Source organism: Armigeres subalbatus, chromosome 2 (assembly GCF_024139115.2).
Source record: "Armigeres subalbatus isolate Guangzhou_Male chromosome 2, GZ_Asu_2, whole genome shotgun sequence".
Taxonomy (NCBI): domain Eukaryota; kingdom Metazoa; phylum Arthropoda; class Insecta; order Diptera; family Culicidae; genus Armigeres; species Armigeres subalbatus.
This window is the reverse complement of record NC_085140.1, coordinates 104,079,833-104,107,182: the sequence shown is the minus strand read 5'-3', so window position 1 is coordinate 104,107,182 and position 27,350 is coordinate 104,079,833. Positions and strand designations below refer to the sequence as shown.

Here is a 27,350-nt window from a genome sequence, read left to right as displayed (position 1 = left end):
CCTGGCATAGACGACTTGGTCATCTCAATCGCAAAAGTTTACGCAAGCTTGTGTTGATGGCAGACGGAATCGAGTTAGTAAATGAAGTCGTACCAGAGTGCATCCCTTGTATTGAAGGTAAGCATGCTCGTGATCCTTTTCCTTCCAGTAAGTCGCGAGGAGTTGGGCCCTCCTTAGTCGTGCGGTAAGACGCGCGACTACAAAGCAAGACCATGCTGAGGGTGGCTGGGTTCGATTCCCGGTGCCGGTCTAGGCAATTTTCGGTTTGGAAATTGTCTCGACTTCCCTGGGCATAAAAGTAGCATCGTGTTAGCCTCATGATATACGAATGCAAAAATGGTAACCTGGCTTAGAATCCTCGCGGTTAATAACTGTGGAAGTGCTTAATGAACACTAAGCTGCGAGGCGGCTCTGTCCCAGTGTGGGGATGTAATGCCAATAAGAAGAAGAAGAAGAAGAAGTCGCGAGCCAAAGAGCTACTTGAGTTAGTTCATTCAGACTTGGTGGGGCCCATCGAAGTTCCTTCGCTCGGTGGTAGGCGATATCTGATGACGTTCATCGATGATGCGAGCCGTAAAGTATTCGTATATTTCCTGGAACGGAAGAATGAAGCGTTTGGAGTATATGAAAAATTCAAGTCAATGGCAGAACGCCAGACAGGTAGAAAATTAAAGGTCCTTCGAACTGACAACGGCACCGAGTACGTGAATAAATTGTTCAAGAGCAGTATGGCAAAAGATGGAGTGCTCCACGAGAAAACTTGTCCGTACACCCCCGAGCAAAATGGTGTGGCGGAGAGAATGAACCGGACACTCATCGAAAAAGCAAGAAGCATGCTGAACGATTCGTGTTTGCCGAAAGAATTTTGGGCTGAAGCGGTTTCAACGGCAGCATACCTCACCAATAGAAGCCCTACGAGATCACTAGCGATGACACCAGAAGAAGCATGGTGCGGTAAGAAACCAGATTTGCGGATTTTCGGCTCGCTAGCACTTGTCCATATTCCGAAGCAAAGAAGAAAGAAATTCGACCCGAAATCCTGTACGACCATTTTTGTGGGATATGCCGATGGTACCAAGGGGTATCGAGTGTTTGATCCAGTGAAGCGTGAGGTCCAGATCAGCCGTGATGTGGTTGTGGTTCAAGAGGGCGAACCGCAACATTTGCTACAATTGGTGGGATACAGCTGGTAGCGGAACCGATTGTCGAAGAAAGCGATGACAGCGAGGATGAATTTGAAGGGTTCGCTACATCCGAAAGCGATTCGAGTGATCCGGAGTATCTGGATGCCAACATCGAGCCTGCGCTTCCGTCGCAATCAGATAGACTAGCTGATCAGCAGCAAGGGTCGAGGCACAGCGAGCGGGAGCGCCTGGGAGGCAAGTATTCAGATTACGTTACGTATAGTTCTTTTTCAAGTTAAGTTATTTCCCCTCAGCAAATTCGGTCACATATACCGTTTGATGATCCTCAGAGTTACGAAGAAGCTCTTGAAAGACCGGATCGTGAGCAGTGGATCGCGGCTATGCGCGATGAAATCAAGGCTCTAGAAGAGAATAAAACTTGGGAGCTGTCCACGCTTCCAAACGATAGAAAGGCTATACGGAACAAGTGGGTCTTCAAAACAAAACGAGGCCCATCTGGTAACATCGAGCGATACAAGGCGCGCTTGGTGGTGAAGGGGTGCTCGCAGCAGCCAGGAGTCGATTTCGACGAAGTTTATTCTCCGGTGGTACGGTATTCCACCATCCGATACCTTCTGGCACTGGCGGTAAAGCACGATATTGATGTAGAGCAGATGGATGCGGTCACTGCGTTCCTTCAAGGAAAATTGACGGACGAGGTCATATACATGGAACCCCCGCAGGGGTTTGCTGGTACATCGAAGCAAGTATGTCGATTGCGAAAGGCACTGACGATGATAAAGTGGTGACCGGAGTAGTTCAGTTCTGCCGTGCAGTGATTAAAATAAATTATTTGAGTGTGAAAGTGATATAGTGCCGCAGGAAAAAGCTTTTCTTTGCGCGCCCATTAGTGCAGTGTAACGAAATAATCAAAAGACAAGTTTCATCTGCTGTTTTTTTTTTTTTTTTTGTATTGCGTTTATTTGTAAGGCTCATTCGCCATTGGGCATAACGGAGCCGAAATTCTTGTTTTACATTTTTACAATTTTATTCTGAGTCTTTAAAACTAGGTTAGTTTGGGAAACCGATATACTCGCGGTTGAGTTAAGGTTAGGGACTACATTTTTTTTTTCAATAGGATGGAAAGGGAGTCGTGAGAATTTATGGTGGTGTTGTTGTAGAGAATGGATAAGGATAAGGATTTTTTTGGAAATGATACTACGACGAGATTTTGATAGTTGAATAGGAGATACAATGGACGTGGTGTGAGCTATAATCAAACTCTAACATCAATGCGCTTCAAGTACAAATAAATAAGTTGCATGTAATCGATATCAAGGCATGCCAGCACCTCTCTAATGGGCTTCTGCCGTCTTCCCCGGACTCGGAGAGTGTCAGTCAGCTCAGATCTTACTTCACGATGTTCGTCACATTCCCACACGACATGGTCAATATCCTGATAGCCGTTGCCACAAACACATAGATTGCTTTCTGAAAGCCCAATACGGAAAGTGTGCGCGTTTAGTACATAATGATTGGACATCAGGCGACACATGACGCGAATGAAATCGCGACCCATGTCCAACCCTTTGAACCACGGTTTTTTCGATACCTGTGGGAAAATTGAATGTAGCCATCTACCCATCTGCCCATTCTTCCATTTTTTTGCCAACTTGTCAAGGTCTCTTGGCGTGCCAATGCGAAAAATTCATAAAAGGCGATTTGTCGCTCGTAAATATCGCCTCGTAGAGCACCAGTCTTAGCCAAGAAGTCCGCTTTCTCATTACCCAAAATTGAGCAATGCGAAGGGACCCAGGCCAATGTGATGGTGTAGGAGCGTTTCGATAAAGCTCTCAAGCCTTCCCTAATCCTAGTCAGGAGATACGCTGAGTGCTTAGTGCTTCACAGACTGAATGGCTTCCAGAGAGCTTAGACTGTCAGTGAAGATAAAGTAGTGGTCGGGTGATAGAGAGGCAATATACTCTATTGTATAGTGTATGGCAGCAAGCTCTGCGATGTATACAGAACAAGGTTCCTGGAGCTTGAATGAGGCGCTATGAAATGTGTTATGAACTCCGAAACCAGTGGAACCATTCATTTTAGATCCGTCTGTGAAAAATCTTCTATCTTCGTTAGAGTACCCATACTTGCTTGAAAACAAAGAAGGTATCAACAACGCCCGATGGTACTCAGGTATACCATGGAGCTCTTGCTTCATGGATTTATCAAGAACTACATCAGAACCGACGAAGTTCGAGAAGTTATCGCGATTTGTAACTACCGTAGATGGGCGCACATCCAGCGTCATGTACCAGTAGTAAATACTCATGAAACGGGTTTGAGGATTTTGTTCTAACAGCTTCTCGAAATTTTCAATGATCAATGAGTTGCGATTTTCACAGCGAATGAGGAACCGGAGCGAAAGTTCCGCGAAACGATCTGTCAAAGGAAGTACTCCTGCAAGTACCTCTAGACTCATCGTGTGAGTCGAGTTCATACAACCTAATACGATGCGAAGACACCGGTACTGAATACGTTGAATTTTCAACATGTGAGTCTTTGCCGCGGATTGAAAACAAAAACTACCGTATTCTAAAACAGACAGGATGGTTGACCGGTACAACCGAAGCAAATCTTCCGGATGGGCTCCCCACCATGTACCTGTTATTGTTCGCATAAAGTTGATTCGCTGCTGACATTTTTGTGTCAGATATACAATGTGTTTTCCAAATGTACATTTTGAATCGAACCACACCCCAAGATATTTGGAAGACATGCTATGAGAGATCGTTTTACCCATCAGCTGAAGCGGAAACTTTGCTGGCTTATGCTTTTTTGAAAAGACGACCATCTCAGTTTTCTCTGGAGAGAAATCGATACCAAGTGTCAAAGCCCAGTTCGACAAATTATCCATAGTATTTTGTAACGGCTCTTGCAGTTCAGATGCGGTTGATCCCGAAACGGAAACAACGCAATCATCCGCAAGCTGTTTTAAAGTGCAATTTTCCATGAGACATGCATCAATGTCTCTGACGTAAAAATTATAAAGTAGGGGGCTCAAACATGAGCCCTGCAGAGACCCATGTAGCTAATTCGTAAGGTTGTCAAGTCACCAAGAGAGAAATTCATATGCTTCTCTGACAACAAATTGTACAAGAAGTTGTTTAAAGTCGGCGAAAGTCCACACGCGTGTAGCTTGTCAGATAAGACGTCAACACAAACTGAGTCAAAAGCACCCTTAATATCCAAAATACAGAACCCATCTGCTTTTCATGGACGAAGGTAAGTTGAGTATCCGAAGAAAGCAGCGCAAGGCAGTCGTTCGTTCTTTTTTCCCTACGAAAACCAAACTATGTATCTGACAATAGATTATTTGATTCAACCCAGTTATCCAACCGTAAAAGAATCATCTTCTCGAAAAGCTTACGTAGATACGACAGCATTGCGATAGGACGGTACGAGTTATAATCGGACGCAGGTTTACTCGGCTTTTGAATGGCTATCACCCTCACTTTCCTCCAATCATCCGGAACAATATTATCCTCCAGGAATCGATTGTACATATTCAAAACGCGCCTCTTTGCGCCGTCTGGAAGGTTTTTAAGCAAATTGAACTTAATACTATCCATCCCCGGGGCGGAATTGTTGCATGAAAATAGAGCAATTGAGAATTCGGTCATCAAAAAGGGTCGGTCCATATCATCTCTGTGAGCTAAAGTATCACGACAGGTTTGCTTAACTGGAACCGAATCCGGACAAACTTTATCAGCGAAATCAAAGATCCACCGTGGCGAATTTTCACGATCTTCGTTAACTGATGATGCGTTACGCATCCTCCTGCCAACATTCCATAGGGTTCTCATTGAAGTTTCGCGCGACAATCCTTCGACAAAGCTGCGCCAATAATCGCGTTTTTTCGACTTAACCAGCTTTTTAAACTGGGATTCAAAATCAATATACCGTTTAAAAAGATCGACCAAACCTTGCTTTCGAAAGTCCTTGAACGCGATGGATTTCTTGCGATACAGAATTGTACACTCATTATCCAACCACGGACTGGGAGGTTTTTTACGAACCGAACTGCCAGGCACTGGGAAACGTTGTGCCTGAAGCGCGCTGTTAAGAATTAGTTGTGATAGAAATTGGTATTCTTCACGCGGTGGAAGCACCTCAACATATTGTTCACCATCACAAATCGCCTCCGCATATTTGCTCCAGTCGATGTGTTTCGTAAGGTCATATGCAATGTTGACTAGGGGATTCTGGTATGTTCCATTGGACATTGAAATTTCGATTGGCAAATGATCACTGCCATGGGGATCTTGGATCACCTTCCATGTACAGTCCAACGATAATGAACTCGAACAAATTGAAAGATCTAAGCGACTATCTTTGGCTGGAGGTGCCACTCTTGTAACTTCTCCGGTATTTAAAATAGTCATATTGAAGTCATCACAGATGTCATATATCATGGATGAGCGGTTATCGTCGTACAGTTCTCCCCAGCCTGTTCCATGGGAGTTGAAATCACCCAACAGCAACCGTGGCTCGGGCATAACCGAGCAAATATTCGAAAGATCTCTATGAGGTATCGCAGTTTTTGGTGGGAGATATACAGAGGCTATACTAAATTCTTTTCCTCGAACAGTCATTTGACATGCGACAGCTTCGATGCCTGACATTGGCGCAAGATCGATTCGGTAAAACGAGTGGTGCTTCCTTATTCCTAAAAGTACTCCTCCATAATGGTTTGCACGATCCCGGCGGATGATGTTAAAATCAGGGAAAAGAAGGTTCACGTCAGAAGTTAGCCATGTTTCGCTTAACGCAAATACATCACATTGTAATTTATTGACTAAAAATTTGAAAATATCTAGCTTTGGAAGAAGACTTCGACAGTTCCATTGTAGAACCGAAATCGTATTAGCTTTGTTGACTGAATCAGCCATCGAAGGATACGATTGTTTCGAGGATGGGCATTTTAGAAGCCAGCTGCTTCAAAAGCGGAATCAAAAGAGGGAGGATTGAATTGACTAAGTTTTCACTGAATCTGAAGCGCTAAAAAAGTTGAGAATGAAATCAACGATGCCAGAAAATGTGAACATTGGAGCGCTCTGTGCTTGCTCAGGACGTTCTGGGTGTTCATTTTCTGGCTGCCATATCGGGAAAACTGCAGTATCCGGGATTTTATTTACATTCCGAAGAGGCGGAAAGTCTCTAGTCTCGCGGAGGTTGAACCCCGGAGATGAACGTTTTGAGGCATTTGCTCCTGTTTCAGAATTGGGCATGTTGTGTTGGGGATTATTGCGAGGCAGCTTTCTAGGCTTTTTTGACGGTTTCTGGCTTTGCTTCACCCGCTTCCTCGTCGAACCTTTGAAAGTAAATGGAATCCCTTCGTCAACGTCAGAATCAGAGCCCTGATCGTCGATTGGTAGATTAGAGAAGATGTTAGATGACTCGATAGAAGAAGCGACCTTCTTCAACATTTCGGCATAACTACGCCGAGAACGCTGTTGCAAAGATCGCTTATGGGTTTCTCGTCGCTGTATATACGTTGGACATGCGTCGAGCGCATGCGGGGAGTCTCCGTTGCAGTATACACATTTCGGCGGTGTTTTGCACGCGCCGTCAGAATGTCTTTCGCCACACGATGAGCAACGTGGTTTGTTGCAGCAGTATTGAGCCGTATGACCCAACTGCTTGCAATTGGTGCAATTCATCATCTTCGGTACATACAACCGAATAGGTAGTCGAAGTTTCCCAATGACAACGAAATCCGGAAGCGCTGATCCAGAGAAAGTCACACAAAATGAGTCGGAAAGTGAAAAAACCTTTTTCTCCCCCTCTCGCAGCACTGAATGCATCTGCCTGCAGTCCAGTATCTGTACAGGAGGAAGAGAGGGATTCTTGAAGCATCCGGAGCCCTGCTTGATTTCATCACAGGTCAGACTCCCTTCGGTGACTACTCCCGAGATTTCGACCTCATTTGAGGGTAAATAAACGCGATACTCAAGTGTGAAGAGCTCACAGGTGACAATCTCATTTGCTTGTTTACGGTCTGAAACAGTAACCCGAAGCTTACTTGTACCAACCGTGTCAATACGAATCAGCGACGAAAATCGCTTCGCCAGATCCTTGCTGATTTGACTTGTATTCAATTTTTTCCCTTTAGGTCGAAAAAAGACAACAAAAGGCCCGCCAGAGTTCGGCGGGTAAGCCTTTGGGCGGGGGTCGTAGATGAAGATTTCGTTTGTGATGTATTATGAGAGGTCACCGGAGGGTGAGGGAAAAGTTGCTCACGTCCATTGATTGTTCATTTGAATTACCCAACAATAAAGACTCAGATAGGGAGCGCGACGGGCCCCCGCCGAAATTATCGTCACTCATTGCCGGTGGTAGCACACCACAACGGCACACCAGGAAGAAACGTTTAAAATGGGAGAGGAGAGTAACTAAAACTAGCAAAAAATCTACTACCTATTCAACTATTAACTTTAGTGATGTAGGAAGCGGTACAAGGAGGGGAAACAAGGAAAGGTGTATTTTATATTTATTCTTATCTTCTGTAGTCTTTGCTGTGTCTGCAACCGGTCGACTCAATCTGTGTACGCGCAGGAATCCAACACCAATGCCGCACACTTCACTGTATGATTGCGTTCACGTTCGGTTCGATCTAATCCCGATAGTTGATGCGGAGCGCACGCGTTTGGCCCGGTGGCGCGGGGCGCGGTGCGCGTGATATGATGCCGATGGAACACGTGGCTGTTTCGGTAACGATGTAGCAGAAATTCGTTTGATTTAATTGGAAATGAGTTGGAAAATATGAAAGGTTCATTTTTTCAATTAAATGCAAACAATAAATTAGCTGCAATTAATGTTATGCAAGGTTCATCAGGCTCGACTTCGGAGTCGACAAAAAATCCCAGAAGCAAAAAGCGTAAAGTACAGGAATATGCTGACGAGGCATCTGATGATGTAGTTGAAGAAAAAATTAGTTTCGCGGAGGTTTTGAAGAAAATCACTAGGAATAAAAACAAAAATAGTAAGATCAGAAAAGAAAGTACAACCAATAATGAAACAAAGGTTGCTCGTAAGACTCGCCCTGTCATAGTGATTCAGCCGAAAGAGTCCAATCAGGATAGCTTTTTGAATTCTAAACTGGATCCTAAAACACACAAAATCAGTAACTTTAGGAACGGGAAGACGGCTCTATAATTGCTGAGTGTGCAACAGGCTACAATATTGAAGTTGGGAAAAATGACATTCAAAGCAAGTTGAGAGAAAGCTATAATGCTGTTGTTCCATCATCGGTGCCTAGATTGAAAGTGATGGGTATGAGTGATAAATTTTCTTCGGATGACTTCATTCAGATCTTGAAAGATCAGAATGAAGACATCGCTATTAATGATGTCAATGTCGTTAGGATGTATGAAAATCCACGTTTCAAGTATAACAAGTACAACGTGATAATTGAAGTCGATAAAGAGACTCACAGTTGTTTGTTGACCGCGAAAAAGGTAAATATAAGGTTTGATCGGTGCCTTGTAGTTCCGGAAATTAGTATATTGAGATGTTTTCAATGTGGAGAATTTGGGCACATGAGCACGGATTGCAAAAATAGCACTGCGTGCTCCAAGTGCAGCGAAAGTCACAGAACGTCCGATTGCACGTCAACTGTATTGAAATGTATTAATTGTGTAAAAATAAATAAAGAACGTAAAACTAACTTGGACGTTAATCATGGTGCATTTAGTACTGATTGTAAAGTTTTCAAACGGTTATTTGATCGAAAAAAGAGCAGCCTACGTTTCAATGAATAGCAACCAAGTTCCAGTAGTAATGTGAACCAATTCGATAGTTTGTACTTGAATATTGCTGGGTTATCCACAAACTACGTTGCTTTACGTAAGATTGTGGAAGATAAACGTCCATTTCTAATATTCTTATCTGAAACGCATATTGTTGACATGGAAGCTTTTGATCAGTATAGTATTCAGGGATACAGTGTGGCTGCTTGCTTATCACATTCGAGACACACTGACGGTGTTGCTATTTATGTCAAAGAATCAGTTCAGTTTAAGCTTCAATCAAACAAAGTCTGTGACGGAAACTGGTTCTTGGGCATTACAGTTGTTCGTGGCATGAAGACTGGTAATTATGCTGTTTTATACCATTCTCCCAGTTCAAGTGACCAGCGTTTTGTTGAAATTTTAGAGAACTGGTTGGAGATGTTCATTGACCCTAGTAAATTAAATATACTCGCTGGTGATTTTAATATCAATTGGTGTGACATCCATGATTCGAATCATTTGAAACGATTAGCAGATTTTTTCAATTTAAAGCAAAAAGACGCAATGAGAAAACAGAACTGTGCAATAAAAATCCTATTCGACTAAATGCTGATGTCATATTAGAAATTTGGAGACAGTACTCGTCGATAGCAAATCTTTCCGCACGCGATGGCATATGAGCAAGTCAAACCACCTTCCTTTTGCCAGTGGAGATATATCAGCTTCCACACTGATATTCTTCCCTCCCCCTTCATACGGCAGCTTGGCAGAAGGAAGGTCGTGTGATATGTGCCATCACAAATATTGCCCTCCGCTCGCTTTCAAATCGACTTCTATAAAAACATTCTTCATGCCTGCCGTATCCTAACGGAATTATCAATTCTATACTTTCGCCTCTAATTCTATCATGAACATGTACGCCCAAGTTTGGAAGATGATATTAGCATTTCCATATCATAGCAAAAAGTTGTTGAACATACGCGTATTTCCCGGCACAGTAGGACATTAATTGACCATGTTTATTCTAATTTTGATTCTAATAGTATAGAAAAAAATTGTGAATTGAAAATAACCGATCATGAAACACTAGTGACCCAAGTAACCATGAAGCTATATATGCTTGTAAAAAACACAGCCCTAAAAGTTGACTTAAATTCCACTTTAAGGGCAATTATAAAATCGAATTAATGGTTCATTACTTTGACATGTTGAAATAAAGCATCAGTAATGCATCGGTGCATTCGTAATGCTAATTTAGAGTATCGTTGTCTGACAGTTGATAAATAAATGCAACTTCACATCGTTAAAACTGATCTAATACAATTAGCATTTAGCATGCCGATTTGTGATTGATATATGTGCAATATTGTAATGCTTGGTGTTACTTGGGGATTAACGTTGATGACAATAGTAGTAAGTATAGTAATGTAATAAAATTAAAGTTCTGGAGGAAATATTCGAAACAAGCTGTTTCGGGCCTTGTCGAAAGAAGCGTGGATTTTCATTCAAATGCCGGTTCTTTAGATCAGAAATCAGCTATTCTTACTGACGTTTTAAAAACCTGTACCAATCAATTAGTTAAATACAAGTATGTATCTTTAAATAGCTCGAACAGCTGGTACAATTTAAATCTATTGCGTCTGAGGCGTGTAAAAGAGATAAATTGTACAAAAAGTTTTGTAGAAGTAATAGTGATAATCATTGGAATAAATATCAGGTGGCGCGGAACAAATATTCGCAAACTTTGAAAAGCACACGTTGCGAATACATTCAGAGGAAAATTGATCAACATCAAAACAACAGCAAAGAGTTATGGAAAATTTTAAAATCTTTAATGAAACCTAGTTCTTGTAAACCGCGGTCCATAACCTTTAATGGCACATTAGAGTAATCAGAAGACGTAATTGCAGATAGTATTAATAAATATTTCGTAGAAAGTGTTTCATCAATTAACCAATCTATCGCATTAGTTGATGAACCCGACGAAATAAAGCAGCCGATTAATGTTAATTGCAGATTTGAAGGCTTTCACTCAATAACAATGGAAGAACTTAGGGAAATTTGTTTGAATATGGGAAAAACGGCTGGATTAGATAATGTAAACGCAAATGTTATACAAGATTGCTTTGAAGTCATCGGACACAACTTGCTGGACCTTATTAATGAATCATTGCAAACTGGGCACGTGTCACAAGTTTGGAAGGAATCTCTTGTGATTCCTATACAAAAAGTTGCTGGAACGATTAAAGCCGAAGAGTTTCGTCCTTGGTTTCGTCCCATCAACATGTTGCACACATTAGAGAAAATTTTAGAACTTGTTGTTAAAGGCCAGCTGCTAACTTATTTGAATACCAATAGCTTGCTGATACCGGAACAATCGGGATATCGAGAAGGTCATTCTTGTGAAACCGCATTGAATTTGGTATTGGCAAAATGGAAAGAACAAATGGAGCGTAAAGATACGATTGTTGCTGTGTTTTTGGATCTGAAACGCGCTTTTGAGACAATTTCTCGGCCCTTGTTGTTGAAAACAATCAAACGCTTTGGAATTTCGGTGCTGCATACAAATGGTTTGAAAGCTATTTGGCTGACAGAACTCAACGGACTGCCTTTAATGATTTTGTTTCGAGTCCCGTGGCCGTGGAGAACACTCTCGGCGTGCCACAGGGAAGTGTATTAGGGCCCATTATATTTATTATGTACATCAATGACATGCGGCGAGTTTTACGATTTTTTGACATAAATCTTTTTGCTGATGATACCGTTATATTCATTGCATTGCATTGCATTTTTTGTGTAGTCTACAAAAGTTTGAGCCTCGCGCGCGCAATACAGATATAAGTTGTTTATAATTTATTCCAATCATTGACATTTTTGAGCTGTTTGCGTGATGGATGAAAGTGAATTTTGAATGACTAGTAATGAGTGGAAATAGATGATTGGCCTTGGCTACCTGGTAGATTGTCTTTGTACGCGATAGAAGACGAGCTTTTGATATCGACGGAGAGGTATCACAAGTTTAGGCGTTTTGTTGTCGAAAATCAAAATAAATGCTGAAAGATACTTCCGAGATGTAGAATGCGGTTTTGTTGATAAGACGTAAAGCGGTTCCTGGCGAAGCTTTTGAAATCTGTGCGAGAGGTATCACAAGTTTTGCATTTCTGTAGACCTCGAGGTATCACTACCGGTGTTTGCTAAGTGATAAATCAGAACTGCAGTTCATTTTTTTTTTTTTTTTTTTTGCTGTATAGCGATGGACAGTATTAGAATTGATATCTCTGAAATAATCGGATCGTTTCTTTTTTGTTATTGGCAAATCTGATTAAATTGATCTCAATTCATTATCTAAAAGATAACTCATCTAGCTCGTCATCTCGTCGAGTGTGGAACACTGAGTTGGACAAGGCGCTAAAAGAGTTTGGGCTTGAAAAGTCCAATGTGGATCCGTGCTTGTACTTCCGAATTGATGGTGACAAAATGATTTTCGTCACTATTTATGTGGACGATTTCATGATTTTTACCAACAACGCCAAACTGAAGAGCGCGTTAAAATCGTTTCTCCACAATCGTTTCAAGATGAAGGATCTTGGTCAAGCAACTTTTTGCTTAGGACTGCGGATCATACGAGACCGGAAGAACGGTAAGCTGTGGGTAGATCAAGAGCACTACATCGAAAGCATTTTGCAACGGTTCAAATGCGAATTGCAATCCTGAAGCCAAATAGGACATAAAATCAAGGATTTCACAGGCGTTTTACAAAATGAACAAAAATGCGAGTGTTACAAATATGCGATCATGGGCAGTACAGGCATACCTCGATAGTACCACAGATATTTGTGGTTGAGTATAAAGATAACAAGAAAACTGATTTTGAATATGTAAAAATATGATAACTTTCTAAGTTATTTTAATTTTGTCGTTTTCAGAATCGTTTATGCCTTTCACGTACACCACTGTGTAACGAAAAGGCTATAAACTCCAAAAACGAGGCCTGGAGGGCCGACTTTCATATACCGATCAACTCAGCTTGACGAATTGAGGTAGTGTGAACTAAGGAATTTCTCCAAGAACGCCCTCTGAAATTCCTACCAGAATTTCTTTCGTATTTCAGTTTGAAATTATTTCAAAACTTTATTTGAAATTGGTTTGGACATTCATAAATATTTTTCTCAGAAAATTACTTAAGAAATTCTTTAAAAACAACTTTCTCTCAGATTTGTCTCAGATATTCTTCTAGGAGTTTTTTTCCAGGAAATCGATAAAACTATCAAGACTAAATTGCAGTTGCAAAAATAGATTTTTAAATTCTTGGTCCGTACGAATGCTCATCTTGCCCCGTAGTATATTTGAACCAGTCAAAAACAGAGTTTTAGTTGTCACAATCCCGATTGCCGTTCTCTTTGAAATTCGCGTCCTCGTCTAGTGTAAGATAAGATGCCCAAAAAAGATGTGTCGTATTGTAAATACCTAATGTAGAAAGGTATGCTCACTGAAAAGGTATTAAGGATCGTCCTTAGGGTGCTCATCTTGCCCCGTCCTACCCTACAACTTCCCTGCTTTTAAGAAGTATTATAAGGATTTATTCTACGTGTAGAGTAACGTAACGCTACTTGAATGATGTGAGAATTATCAAATTATCCGTACAATAAGCCAACTCTTCTTTGTTTTAATTTACAGAACATTATCGTATCCCAAAGCATAGGAACTAACATCGATATGACATTAATTTTGATAACAGGAATGCCAGGTTAATTATTAGTCAATTATTGATGATTAGCTTAAACCTCAAATTAACTTTTGAACACCAACAGGCGTCGGTAAAACAACCATTGTACGAAACTTGGGATTAGAACTTCAAAAACGCAAAATTCCACTCGACGGTTTTTACACGGAAGAGTTAAGAAATGCATCCGGAGAACGTTCGGGATTCGACATAGTCACATTTGATGGTAAGAGAGCTCCGCTGGCACGTGTTAGGTAAGTAAAATATTCCTCTCGACAAAACAAACTAAAATAAAACTTACCTACCCGGTTTTGCATTCGCAGCGATACAACGAAGAATTCGAGAGACCGTGTCGGCAAATACGCTGTCTGCGTTGCGGAGTTTGAATCCGTGGCCCTCCCGGCCCTGAATTCCCGTTCCGCAAATTTGCTGCTTTTGGACGAAATCGGTAAAATGGAAATGAAATCGAAATCCTTCGCAGAACGTATGCTACAAATCACCGACGGTGTTGCCCGAGGTGGCATATTCTTCGTGGCTACGATCCCCCTCAAGGCAACGTTGGACATAGTTGAACGACTGAAGCGAACCAAAAATGCGCAACTTTTCCACGTGACCGCAACAAATAGGAACCAGATCCATCGCGACATTCTAGAGGCGACTGTTCGGATGATCGGCAAGCAGCTTTAACTCATGTGTGAAATTTCAGAATTTCTTAATTATGCTGTATTTTCGATAATTAGTATAAATAGTCTTGAGTACCTATTCGATTTGTAACGTGTAAATTGGTTCATAACATAACACCCCTCCGGCAAATTTTACCACGCTAACCATTGCTCATTTTGGGGTCGTACTTGCTTTCCGACCGGGAGGACTTTTTCCGCACCCGCTTGGTGGATTTCTCCATTTCGTTAAACTTATCCGCCCGGGCGGTCCAGAAAGCGTTCTGTCTATCACTGATTTCCTGCTCGTTGGCGGAGAAATCTTCATTTGGTGGCAACAGCAAACTCCACGTCCGATCGGCGTTCAGCTTCGCAACCGAGCACAGTATCTCGCGGATCTCCTCTGACGGAAGCTGCGTAATAAAGGCCAACTGGTGCCGTTCCAACTTATCGCACTGGGTAAACCGGAACAGAATGTAATCCCGTGCTTTGCACATCTGTTCCGCCGGCACTCCGTTGGTGCTGGAAACGCTCCCCTCCGGGTAGATTATCTCCGATTGGACTACCCAGTTGCCTCGGATGAGAACACCTGCTAGGGGGAGCGAACGAAGGACTTTGTCCGCCGGGAGTGTTCGATCCGGGAGGAGTTCCGTTATCTGGTGGAACGTGAGAACTTTTGCTGAAACGAAAGTAGAAGCATTAGTGGGTGCAACAGGAAAAATGAAAATGAATAAAGTATAACCGCTCAAATTTACTTATCGAACAACCACATACTTACCATCCTTAAGAATAACCTTAATCTGATCGACGAGTGCCATCTGCTTCAACTTGTGCATGCAGACAACCCGACTTGGCAGCATAGAATCGATATTTCTATCGGTTTTCTCCTTACTAATCAACATATCCAGGTACTCCGCGGTACCCACATTAAGGGCACTTTCTGCTCCGTCCCTGGACCCAGAACTGCAGAACAGCTTGTGCCGTTCCAGTTCGGCCGTAGTGGATTTTTTGTTGTGCCAGAACGTTTCGCACCATGGCTCCTCCGATTCTAGCTTCGAGATGTAGTTGAACGATTTTTCTCTGGCCTTCCGCACCTTCTCGTTCTCGGTTCGGGCAAACTTGACCGTAACCTGTTTCAGTTCTTCCTCATCTGCATCCGCGTCCTGTTCAGCTTTCTGTTCCGCCTTCGTTCTCTTATCTTGCTTATCGAAGTAAGAGAATACTTGCCGCATCGAGACGATTCCACGGACGGGAGTGGCATGAATTTCCCGGTCCTGCATCACACAGACCATGTACCGGTTCACGTCCTCGATGGGTTTCGAACTCATAAAGGACTGCTTGTCCATGGTACCGCTACGGAAGGTTGGCTTCGCCTGACGGTCCTTTTCCTTCCCATCCGCTGCAATCGCGAACTGCTCTCCTTTGAAGGAATCGTAATTTTTCGAAGCTGTGTTCAACGCGTAATCTACTTTTACCTGAATAAAGTTTACGCAAATGTAAGAAGTAAACAAATGGCACATGTTTCTAAACAACGAGCGGCCTACCTGTTGGTTGATTGGTTTCACGCAACAATTTACCACCTGACCGTCGTCGAACGTGGATGCGGAAGATTTCACCGGATACTGCAGCACATACAAGTTCTCCGCCAAGGTCTTCGACAGATAAACCGGAATCTAAAAGTCGCCGGAAGAAGACATCGAAATCATAAAAAATGTGTAAATTTATGTGCAACTCTTACTTACCTCTTCAACCACCGGATCATCCTCTTCATCCATATTTCGCTACTTTTTACACGTCCACTGCTGTTTTTTGCTAACTTATCTAAAAAAAAAACCGACAAAAGAAGCCGAGCAACCACGTAAATTACTATTTTCCAAAAACGTGAGCAACTGCAAGGCAAGAATCTTTTGAATGGAGTACATGCAACGCTAGCAAGCGACGTCGAAATTTAAAACTGTCAAAATTTTGACTGATCTGAAAACTGGTCTGAAAATGATCTAAAACTAGACAAACATTTCAGCTGGTCCTAACTAAATAACACCTCACACGGTTAGAAAAAATACCTAGTTTTAGGTACTTTTTTTCTCTTGCATCTCACTCCCTCATCCCTTTGTTGTCATAAAATGAAGAGCAAAACCACTCAACTCATTTAAATGTGGGAACCCAACGTTTCTATTTAAGTTTCTATTTAAAATTAAGTATATTTTTCTTAATATTCAGTGAATTTTACTAAATTTCAAGGAAAAAATACTTAATTTTCACACTTAAATCATTTCACAGATTTCGGTGAATTTTGCTTCAATTCACCGAAATCTCAACAGCAGAACTGTTCGGTAATTATTTCACCGAATTTTCTGCGATTTTTCCTTTGTTCAACTGTCAGAATTACCGAAAATCTGTAAAATTATTCACCGAACAGTTCTGCTGTTGAGATTTCGGTGAAATTTCACAGAAATCTGTGATTATTTTTAAGTGTGTTGGGTTCCCACACTGAACCCCCGATTTGAGTGAAAAGTACCTAATATTAGCTACTTTTTTCTAACCGTGCAGACCTGCCGCATACTAATCCCACGGAAGTTCTAGAGCAGTGATTCCCTGAATGCTGCGGATAAAGCCGCTTTTGTGCTCTCAAGCGAGTATCGGGTTATTTTGAAATCAATCCCATAAGCAAAATTATTTTGCAGTTACTTGGCTGTCAAACATTTCCCGCTCTTCGAATTTCTCTTTCCGTGCTGCATGAAGGCGCACAAATGCGCGGATTTCAGAGAATACACTATGTGGCCCATTGTGAAGCATAAAACTTGACTACAAAAGCTTTTCATTGTGCCCATTTTTTGTTGCATTCGAGGATTTAATCAAGTTTTCACCATTATGTTGTTAAAGGGCCATATATAAAACATGAATCGTGGTCATCATGATTAATGATATTCATCACTTCAACAATATTATGTACGCTAACAGCAAACATACTTCGTTGTGCTTCGATATTATTGTGATGACCACCCTATCGAAAGCTACTGGCTGCTGGTCCAGCCAGGCCAATAGAAAGAATAAAGTTTTAGTTTATTGTCGATGCAGATAAAATCAAGAACATGTATGAACTTGTCTCAACTACGTCGCTCGACTGAAACGTCGTTGGTCGCTGGTGACCCTTTCCAGTAAGTGCTCCAGCGACGCAGGCAAATTCAATGCGTCGCTACAGCACCAAACTGGAAAGCGCTCGCTGGTTGAGCGACGCGACGGTCCAGCGACGATCCAGCGATGACCCGCATGGACAATATTGCTGACTGTGAACGCGCGCGTACCTCATTGTAAACTTGTATATCACACACCCGTTTATTGTATTTAGATATGCGTGCATGTCTGTCGGGTTGTTACCCCTAATGCCAGACATAACAGTGGCGACGAGGATAGATGGGATTTTGGGATAGTTTATCCCTTTGATTAAAAATAATGTCGTTCGAGTGGTCGAATTCTGGTTGGTTTTTCGATATAATTGCACATTATTCGAGGGCGGCCATGTGAAAATCCAACTGGCAACTAATAGTGGCTCAAGTTCAGCGCACATTGCGTGGTACAGTATCCCCCCGCTTATCCGGACCTCGCTAGTTCGACGACTCGTTAGCAGAGTTGCTTAATATCACCATCACTACAGAAATTTAGGTGATATCGATAGCACTGTTAGCAGCACAATCTTTTTGCATCCTAGCAATCAGTGATCAATGCAATGCTCTATCAGTTCACACTGATATTGATACATGCGGCTGTCACTGACAGCGATCAGAAAGTGGATGCCTGCCAGCCTGCCTATATATTTCTGTGATAAAAGTAAAGTAAAGGTAAAGTTCTTTTACCTTTTTTTTAGTAATTTGTTAGGGGGGAAATGCAAATCCGTGTTGCTCGTTTATAACTAAATGAAATCATCATCCATCCATGTTCAAAATACTCAGGCTGCGAACCATTTCAACGAGTGTAGCCATTCGAGAAATTTCAGTTAGAAGGCAAACTAATCGTTGAAATGGTCCATAATCATGAGAGACTGAGGCGGACAGTGCGTGGAGTGTTCTCGTGTTACATCTCAAAGTTTGGGATGTTTCATAAAAGCATGTAAAATATTAGTTTCATTTGATAACTCCAGATATTTCCGTCTGCGCTCTGGTTCTATTTCAGATTTTTCTTTCCGATGTAGTGATACCTCCGCCATAGTTTATTAAATTGGCAAGTAGCTCGGCTATCAGTAATAGAGATTGGTTCACTATCAGTCATTATGTCTGACTGACAGAGCAGTGTGCAATATCAGTGCAGAGTTGATAGCTGATTTCTTCTACTGATATGTGAAAAATGAAGGAAGTCACATATCAACCTACGCTGTTGATATTGTTCAACTCTGCTCGTTAGTCCGGATCTCGCTAATTCGGAATTTTCCGGATTAAAAAGTATCAACACCCATTTAAACACATTATGCTGTCAGTTTTCAAATTTGTGACGTGATTTTGTTTTGGTTCATTTGTATGGATTTGACAGTCGGATTAACGAGAGAAACCCCGATAGTCCGGCCATACATTTGTCGGATCAGCGGGGGTATACTGTACCTACATTGTGTGTTATATCCTACGGATGATGGCGATCGTTTGCTTGCACAAGATTTTGCAGCTATTTTGTATCGCTTTTTACACTCCATCGCAAGTTTGATTTATGCATCCACGTAAAAAGAAGCATATACCTTTTGAGTGATGAAACAGGATTTTTTTTAAAATCTGCGTGCACATTATGGTAAACCTTTGTGATTCATTTTTTTCGACTAGCAAGCGTGAGAAACAAGTTTCATTTTGTTTATGATTATGTGTTATTCCATTTAACAATGACAAAAGCTTTTATCGAAGTCTGACTGTGTGTATTTGTATTGATCAGCATGATCAATAGCCAAGTCAATAGCTGTTTATTGCTACAACGGTGGTTGTATGCAAACTTTGCTGTTGCTTTACACAGTTTCTTTTTACCGCAGTTAGATGCAGTCGTTTACCAAAAGTGTATTTCAATCAGTTTTTTTAGTTTATCTTGGTTCATCAGTTTTGTTAACATTTTTAATTTACGCCTTGGAAAATCTTTTTTTTTTTGTTTGAGGTTTTGACAATGTTGCCAGTAAAAAAACCAAGCTGTTTGTTCCTGTAAATATTTTATTTACCTATACCATTTTTTTTGAAGATTTGAATCGTGAGTTTATTTTTCGTGGAGTTTACAAGTTTGCAATGTATGCTATTTTTGTGTGAGGTCCACAGTATTTATGTACCTTTTTCGAGGGGAAAGAATAATAGCCGCAGTTTAACATGCAGAAGGATTATAATACATTTTCACAAAGCTAGAGGATTCAACGGATTTCCAGTGGATTTATTTATTTTTATCGGATTATACAACACATGGAATTATTTTGAAATCTCTCTACGTTATACTCATGATGGACAGGATATACGTTCAGCGGAGGATGAGCCGAAGTTTAAAATCAAGTTCAGATTTTCGATCAACACAAAGAGTTCATGTTCTACAGATCAGTGAGTTTATTAATTGCTGTCCGGTACTGTTTTAACGATGCTGAAGTGTTTACAGCAGTCTCGTTTTGCTGTGTTCGAAATATAATTATGCGCTTCAATGAAGTTTTAATTTTAAGTATGATGTATTGGAAAACTAAAAGGGGGAGTACTGTGATGACCACTGGCTGCTGGTCCAGCCAGGCCAATAGAAAGAATAAAGTTTTAGCACCGACGAACCGACGTGTCACTAGCGCTCTCTGATTGTCCCACACTTTTTAACGGCCATTCGCTTTTGCGGGCGATCGCTCCTGTCAAATGAGCTAAGACACAACTCCGCTGCAATGTTAATACACGCAGGTTGGTGGCTGAGCTACGAAAACTTCGCGAGCCATTATGGTGGTGGCACTACCCAGGTAACCATTAGCACTTTATTTCGCCTTTTTGGCTATATAGGGCTATTATAGAGCCAGTAGAAAGTTTGTTAGCCCTGTCATAGCGTTATAGTTGCACGTACTGCTTATTTTAATGCTTACGGTTACTTGGGTAGTGTTCGATGATTTTTCATCATGGCGTCGTGGGCAGCAAATTTGAATTATTTTCCATGGGGTGACACGTCGGTTCGTCGGTGGTTTTAGTTTATTGCTGACTGTGAACGCGCGCGTACCTCATTGTACACTTGTATATCACACACCCGTTTATTGTATTTAGATATGCGTGCATGTCTGTCGGGTTGTTACCCCTAATGCCAGACATAACAATGAATTATTGGCAGTGGTTGATTTTCTACCCGCCGCTGCCACATCCAGGCGCTATAGTATATGCGCAAAATAGCCAGCATGAGTTAATCGCCAGAAATTTGTATGGCGAAAGACATCTAACGCGGGTTTTCACAAAATTAGAAACTTTTCATGAAAAACTATTTGGTACCGGTTATGAAGAATGGTGTCCGCTACTACGCCTACCAAATATTTTTTCGATTAAGGTGCTTAATTTTGAGCAATCGAACCTTAGATGCCTTTCGTCATACTGATTTCAGAAAGTTAACTCCTAGTGTGCCGCTGTAAGCACGCTCAAAGCAGGCGATTCATTATTACCCCGGGCTATAAAAATAGCAAATTTTTCCTCGCGTATTTAATCGAGCGTACTGTTGAGGGTCTGTCTCATTTGGAGAATTAAACTTAATAGTGACAGTTCGAAAATTAAAAAATCACCCCGTTACAAGAATGGCTGGTGCTACCCAGCAATTCCAATAGGACATCGATAGAAAATGATTCGATATCTGTCAAAAGTGATCTTGCTCTGCGTGCAGGGTTATTCGATAATTATAGAAATGTCACTTTTAAGTTTAATTTCAGTTTAATTATTCAATTGAGACAGACACTTACGAATGAATTAATTTTAAATGCATGTTTAATTTGTTATCAATAATATGATCAATGATTTGCATCAATGATATAGATTATGAAATGCAATTGTTTTATTTGTTGGATTCTGTTGACATGTGGTGTAAACGCATTAAACAGCGATATGTAAAATTTTACCTGGATAAAATCATTTCTTCCTTTTCATATGTTGTTCTTTGATGAAGAAGATTGGCTGCAGTGTTGGCAGAGCTACATTTTCTATCCGCGTTTCTCTCATTAATGCCTCTAGTATGAATAAATCTCATTTAAATATTGTGAATCAAATTATATTTCATACTATAAATGATTTCTCGAGCAACATATGATTAGGGCCGAAAAACCAACAATGCTGAACCGAGAAAAATGGGGTTCAGGTTTTCTATGACTAATTTATACCCTGGGTGGTGCGAATAGAATCGATTTGGTTGTCAAACTGAAACCAAACTTTTCTGTTGTGCCGGAGCCAAACATTGAAGATTTTGATTATGTTCGTTTCAGATCCTATATTGAGAAGTATTGTTATTATTTTGAAAAAAAAAAAAATAAAAATAAACTTAGATTGAGTTTTGTATTCTTTGTAACAAATATTTTCACATTATATTTCGAGTTGAATATTAATAGGAATGCAATTAAAAAGCACTCGTCACTAAAATTCCCGAAATTCAACAACTGATTGGAGCAGGAATGTATGTACACCATCGTAAAGTCATGTAGAGTCTCGCGCATTTGTGCGCCTTCATGCAGCATGGAAAGAGAAATTCGAAGAGCGGGAAATGTTTGACAGCCAAGAAACTGCAAAATAATTTTGCTTTTGGGATTGATTTCAAAATATCACTCTATTCGCTTGAGAGCAGCAAAGCGGCTCTATCCGCAGCACCCAGTTTATACCCAATCCAGTTGAAACCCGAAATTGGGGGCTAGCGAAGTTGGATTTTTCTCACAATCCGTACGTTAAACCTAACTTCGGAAGTGGTGCACTGAATAGCGCTTCGCGATATGAACACAGCACACTGCTTCCGAAGTTAGGTTTAACGTACGGATTGTGAGAAAAATCCAACTTCGCTATCCCCCAATGAATCGCCTGCTTTGAGCGTGCTTACAGCGGCACACGAGGAGTTAACTTTCTGAAATCAGTATGGCGAAAGGCATCTAATAGCCTATTCAGATTACGATCTTTAACGAGATATTTGACATGATAATGAGAATCTTGATTTCAAAGTTCACTCATCTTATTTTCATTTCATTTCTGATTGTCAATTATCACTTCAAATACCTCGTTAAATGATCGTAATCTGAACAGGCTATAAGGTTCGATTTCTCAAAATTAAGCACCTTCATCAAAAAAATATTTGTAGGCGTAGTAGCGGACACCATCATTCATAACCGGTACCAAATAGTTTTTTATGAATAGTTCCTAATTTTGAGAAAAGCCGCGTTAGATGTCTTTCGCGATACAAATTTCTGGCGGTTAACTCTTGCTGGCTATTTGGGTATATCCAGTTTTCCGCGAGCGGTAATGGCCGCCAGCTTGCCTGCGGGTTAGGCTCTGATTTGACATTTCTGGAGGTCAACTGCACCCACCATTCGAGCATTTTGATCAATGTGGTATATAAGAAGGCTTGAATTCACTGAATCAGCACCTTCTTATATGCAACATTGGTCAAAATGCTCGGAGCGGTGGGTGCAGTTGACCTCCAGAAACGTCAAATCAGAGACTGCCCCGCAGGCAAGCTGGCGGCCATTACCGCTCGCGGAAAACTGGATACGATAGCGCCTGGATGTGGAAGCGGCGGGTAGAAAATCAGCCACTGCCTGTAACGTTGTTGTGCGTGAATCAATGTCTCTTTATTACAGGTCATGAGAATACAAATGTCAAGATACAAGGTAATATATATACAGGTAGCAGATACATGCTAGGCTATTACGTCACATCTTTCCCTTTCAGTAATATTCATATTCATTACATCTTTTTGGTTTTACTGTGCGGCCAGAACGTGTCATCTGCGGTGCCGCGGTTACGTCTTCTCTGTAGGCCTCGATTGTTGAATGTTGTCTTCTGTTGATACTAGCCTCAGCCACTGATGCACTCAGATCATCTTCAGGCTGTAGATTTTCTTGCAAAGGTTCTTCAACTTGACCACCGCCGCGTAACTTGCGCAAGTGATGGGCATTCCTCCTCACTGTTCTATCGCCATCGGATACCAGATATGAACGATGGTGATCAAGTTGTTTCACTACAGTCCCTGGCGTCCATTTCTGCGACGATTGATCCTGCACGAGAATCTGTTCTTGTTCGGCGAACTGCGATGGTTCCTGAGTTCCTCTATCTGCGTAATTCTTCTGGATCATTCTTTCGCGTTCCATTAATTGCTGAACGTTCACTGCTACTCTAGGCCTTAGTGCTTCCAACGTCATCGGCATGTTCGATCGTACCAAACGACCCATAAGCCTTTCATTGGGTGATGGTATGAGACTACTACGAGGTGTGTTCCGCATGTGAAGTAATGCCAGCCGTATATCCGACTGATCATCACTACACTTTTCAGCATCGATTTGGCTACTTGCACGCTTCGTTCAGCTAATCCGTTTGCTCTTGGAAAGTGAGGACTTGATGTCTGGTGTTCGAAACCCCATTGACGGCTAAATTGGCGAAACGCTTCAGAAGCATATTGAGGACCATTGTCCGTCTCCAAAATTTGAGGAATGCCGTGGACGCAGAACCATTCTTTCAATTGTTGGATTACTTGGTTAGATGTTGTTTCAGATAGTTGTTTGAAATCGAAGTATCCAGAAAAGCTATCGACGAGAAGAAGATACTCTTTTCCTTTCAAGTGGAACAGGTTGGAAGCGACTCTCTCGAAAGGAAGGCCTGGAATATCCTTTAGGATAATGGTGCTCTTCGTGTTGTTACGTTGATGACGCTGGCATATCGCGCAATTTTCTACCATTTCCTGAATGTCGCTAGCCATACCTATCCAAAACAACACTTGCCTTGCCCTGCGAATACAGCTTTGAATGCCGGAATGTCCACTATGTATCTTCACCAGCATAGAGTTCCTCATCGAATGTGGAATGAGCACCTGATTCGACTTGAATATTAACCCGTCATAAACAGTCAGCTCATCTCGAAAGCCCCAGTATTTTCGTAATTCTGGCAATAGGTCGTTTCTTGATTCCGGCCAACCTTGCATAATCACCGCCTTTAGTGACTGCATCTCCAAATCCGCATCCGAGTGCTGCTTTAGGTCCGTGCTAGCGCTTTTGGTCATCTGCAATACAATATGTACCTCTATTTGGTTATCTTCTTCAGTTGTTGAGGTGTTATCGACATCACGACTCAATATGTCAAGGATCGGAATGTTGGATCCTTTGACGTACACGGCTGTGGGACTAGATTTCTTCTAGTCTTATTCTGCGTAAAGGGGGGGGGGGGCAGCTCTATCAAGTGGTTTCTTAAATATGGATTCAAGGGGTTTATGATCGGTTTCTATCGTTAGGTTCTTTCCATATATATATTGGTGAAACTTTGAACAAGCAAAGCGTATGGCAGTGGCTTCTTTCTCTATTTGGGGTAATTAATCTCAGAAGGCGTCAACGCTTTGGATGCGTACGCTACTGGGCAACCCTGTTGTAGTAAAACAGCTCCGAGAGCGTGCGAGCTTGCATCCACTGACAGGGTTACCGGTAAATTCAGATCGTAGTATCGAAGTATTGGAGGCGATTGCATGAGAGATTTGATTTTCTGAAACAAATCCTTTTCATCCCACCCCCATCCCCACTCACCCCCTTGGAACAAAAGCCTTCTTGGTGGTGCTGTTACGTCCGATAAATTGGGAACAAACTTTCCCATGTAGGTTATCATTCCCAATGCCCTTTGAAGTTCTGTTCTGTTGGTTGGTGTTCTGAGTTTAACAATAGCATCCAATTTTTCTGGATCTGCTTTCAACCCGCCGTCAGTTACTATGTGACCAAGAAATTTGACGCTTGTCTGATTGAACAAACATTTGTCTCTGTTGAGTTTGAGCCCTGCTGCCTGTAGCCTTTTTACCACTTTTTCAGTAATTTTAGCTAGCTCCTCTGAGTTTTTCGCATGAATCAGGATATCATCCATAGAAAACTGCACCCCTTCAATGCCCTCCAGAGTATCGTACATAACTTTTTGAAACACTTCTGGAGCTGAAGCCAGCCCAAAAGGTAACCGCTTGCAAACGTATCTTCCCCATGGTGTTCCAAAAGCTAGATACTTAGTCGTCCTTTCCGAGACCATGATCTGCCAAAACCCCTTTTTGCAGTCAAGAATTGTAAAGTATTTAGAATTTTTTAGTCGAGTTGCTATCTCTTCTATCGTTGTGAGAGGATAGTGCCGTCGTAATAAATTGTTATTTACCTGTGATGGGTCGATGCATATGCGAAGCTTGTCGTTTCGTTTAACCAGGACCATTGCGTTGACCACCGGAGTTGCTGTGTGAATCTTTTCTATAACACCGAGACGTTCCATGGAATCCAGCTCTTTCTTTACTGCTGCTCTGATGCTATGTGGGACATGACGCGCCGGTCTCGTCTCCCACTGAGCATTCGGGATCAGATCTATATCGTACACGTAATCCTTTAGACACCCAAGTCCATTGAACACTGTTTCGTCTAACACTTGAACGGTATCCACTCGCGCTATCAGTCGTTGAGCAATACACGTATCTTTACCCAGCACTGGCACTACGGACTCTTCAACCACTTTGAACGTGATGTTGCAGTCTCTGTTCTTAATGCGGCACACCGGGTAGATTTCTCCAAGCACTTTCATTCGATGATTTGAGAACGAAACCAGCCATTTCGTTTTCGATTGATGCAGACCGATTCCCAGCTGCTTTACCAACCACAATGGTACCACATTACAGTGGGCACCCGAGTCAAGCTTCACCGAGAACTTTTTGTTGTGTACTTTCACTACCTCAAACCAGTCACTCTCATTTCTTGTGCTTTCCACTGTACCAATGAACAGTTCTTCTGAGTCATCATCGGACTCCGTTTCATTCTCCTCTGATACTCCAACGGCGTGTACGACATTCTTGGATTTACACATAGCGGCGAAATGGTTTGACACTCCACATTTTCGACATATTTTACCAAAGGCAGGACAGGATCGCTTCACGTGTTTCCTTCCGCACTTTTTGCATTGAAACACTTCTCGCTCTTCGTATCGACCACTAATATGTTTCTTCATTGACGAATTCACTGCGTCCACTTTTGCTTCTCCTGCCAACGCTTTGGTTTGAATGGTTGTTAATTCGAAATTACGGCACAACTCTATTGTCTTCTGCAGCGTTAAATCATCGTTCAGTAACTGTGGCACTAGACTAGTATATTTTACCCCGATTATGATTCGATCTTTAACAAGAGAATCATTAAGCACACTAAATGAGCATTTTTTGGCCTGCTCTTTCACTCTAGTGACGAAACTGTCAAACTGTTCATCCTCCCGCTGAACGATTTGATTGAAATTATATCGTTCGAAGGTTATGCAAGATTTGGGAGTGAAATATTCATCAAACTTAGCTTTTATCACGTCAACGTCATTTTCTTCTTCTGGGCGTAAGCCAAACGTGTCGTAAATTCGTACACAATCTTCTCCTATCGCACTCAAAAATGTTGCCGCTTGCACCTCGTCCGACTTTTCCGACAGCTGCGTTGCTGTGGCGAACCAAGAATATTGCCGAACCCAATTCTTCCATTGGGCGGCCATGTTGTCTCCCAACACGATCGGCTTAGGTGGCTTCAAGCCTGCAGCCGACGCCACTTTATCGGAAGCCGGTAGAACTCGATTTTGACTTCCTATCTAAACCGTAATAGACCTCGCCTAGACGCCAAATAACAGCGTTAGGAACATAAATAGGCACACGATGTGCATTCTCTGCACTTTGCCAGATATTTCCACTAACGATCGCACCGGATTCACGAATATTTAAAGAATATTCAGTAACTTTTTTCTGACACCATGTAACGTTGTTGTGCGTGAATCAATGTCTCTTTATTACAGGTCATGAGAATACAAATGTCAAGATACAAGGTAATATATATAAAGGTAGCAGATACATGCTAGGCTATTACGTCACACTGCCAATAATT

At 41.7% G+C, this 27,350-nt stretch overlaps 3 protein-coding genes across 5 annotated transcripts in view; 1 reads left to right on the top strand and 2 right to left on the bottom strand.

Moving 5' to 3' along the window:
* LOC134210561 (cancer-related nucleoside-triphosphatase homolog) overlaps nucleotides 1-14,404 on the top strand; it is a 30,162-nt gene extending 15,758 nt beyond the window's left edge. For all 3 annotated transcript variants that reach the window (XM_062686623.1, XM_062686624.1, XM_062686622.1), the window contains exons 2-4: nucleotides 13,592-13,661; nucleotides 13,726-13,891; nucleotides 13,961-14,404. In XM_062686623.1, coding sequence (XP_062542607.1) covers nucleotides 13,631-13,661; nucleotides 13,726-13,891; nucleotides 13,961-14,324 — 561 coding nt within the window. In that variant the 5' untranslated portion in view covers nucleotides 13,592-13,630 and the 3' untranslated portion in view covers nucleotides 14,325-14,404. The remainder of the gene's footprint in view (nucleotides 1-13,591; nucleotides 13,662-13,725; nucleotides 13,892-13,960) is intronic.
* LOC134210558 (uncharacterized) lies at nucleotides 430-27,332 on the bottom strand. The gene is made up of 2 exons (XM_062686617.1): nucleotides 25,615-27,332; nucleotides 430-593 (listed from the first exon to the last, which is right to left on the bottom strand). Exons 1-2 carry the CDS (start codon nucleotides 26,965-26,967, stop codon nucleotides 495-497), a joined length of 1,452 nt encoding a protein of 483 aa, XP_062542601.1. The 5' UTR covers nucleotides 26,968-27,332; the 3' UTR covers nucleotides 430-494.
* LOC134210559 (DNA-directed RNA polymerase III subunit RPC5) lies at nucleotides 14,338-16,236 on the bottom strand. The gene is made up of 4 exons (XM_062686618.1): nucleotides 16,039-16,236; nucleotides 15,841-15,969; nucleotides 15,075-15,771; nucleotides 14,338-14,975 (listed from the first exon to the last, which is right to left on the bottom strand). Exons 1-4 carry the CDS (start codon nucleotides 16,069-16,071, stop codon nucleotides 14,461-14,463), a joined length of 1,374 nt encoding a protein of 457 aa, XP_062542602.1. The 5' UTR covers nucleotides 16,072-16,236; the 3' UTR covers nucleotides 14,338-14,460.
* Nucleotides 27,333-27,350: the final 18 nt, after the last annotated feature.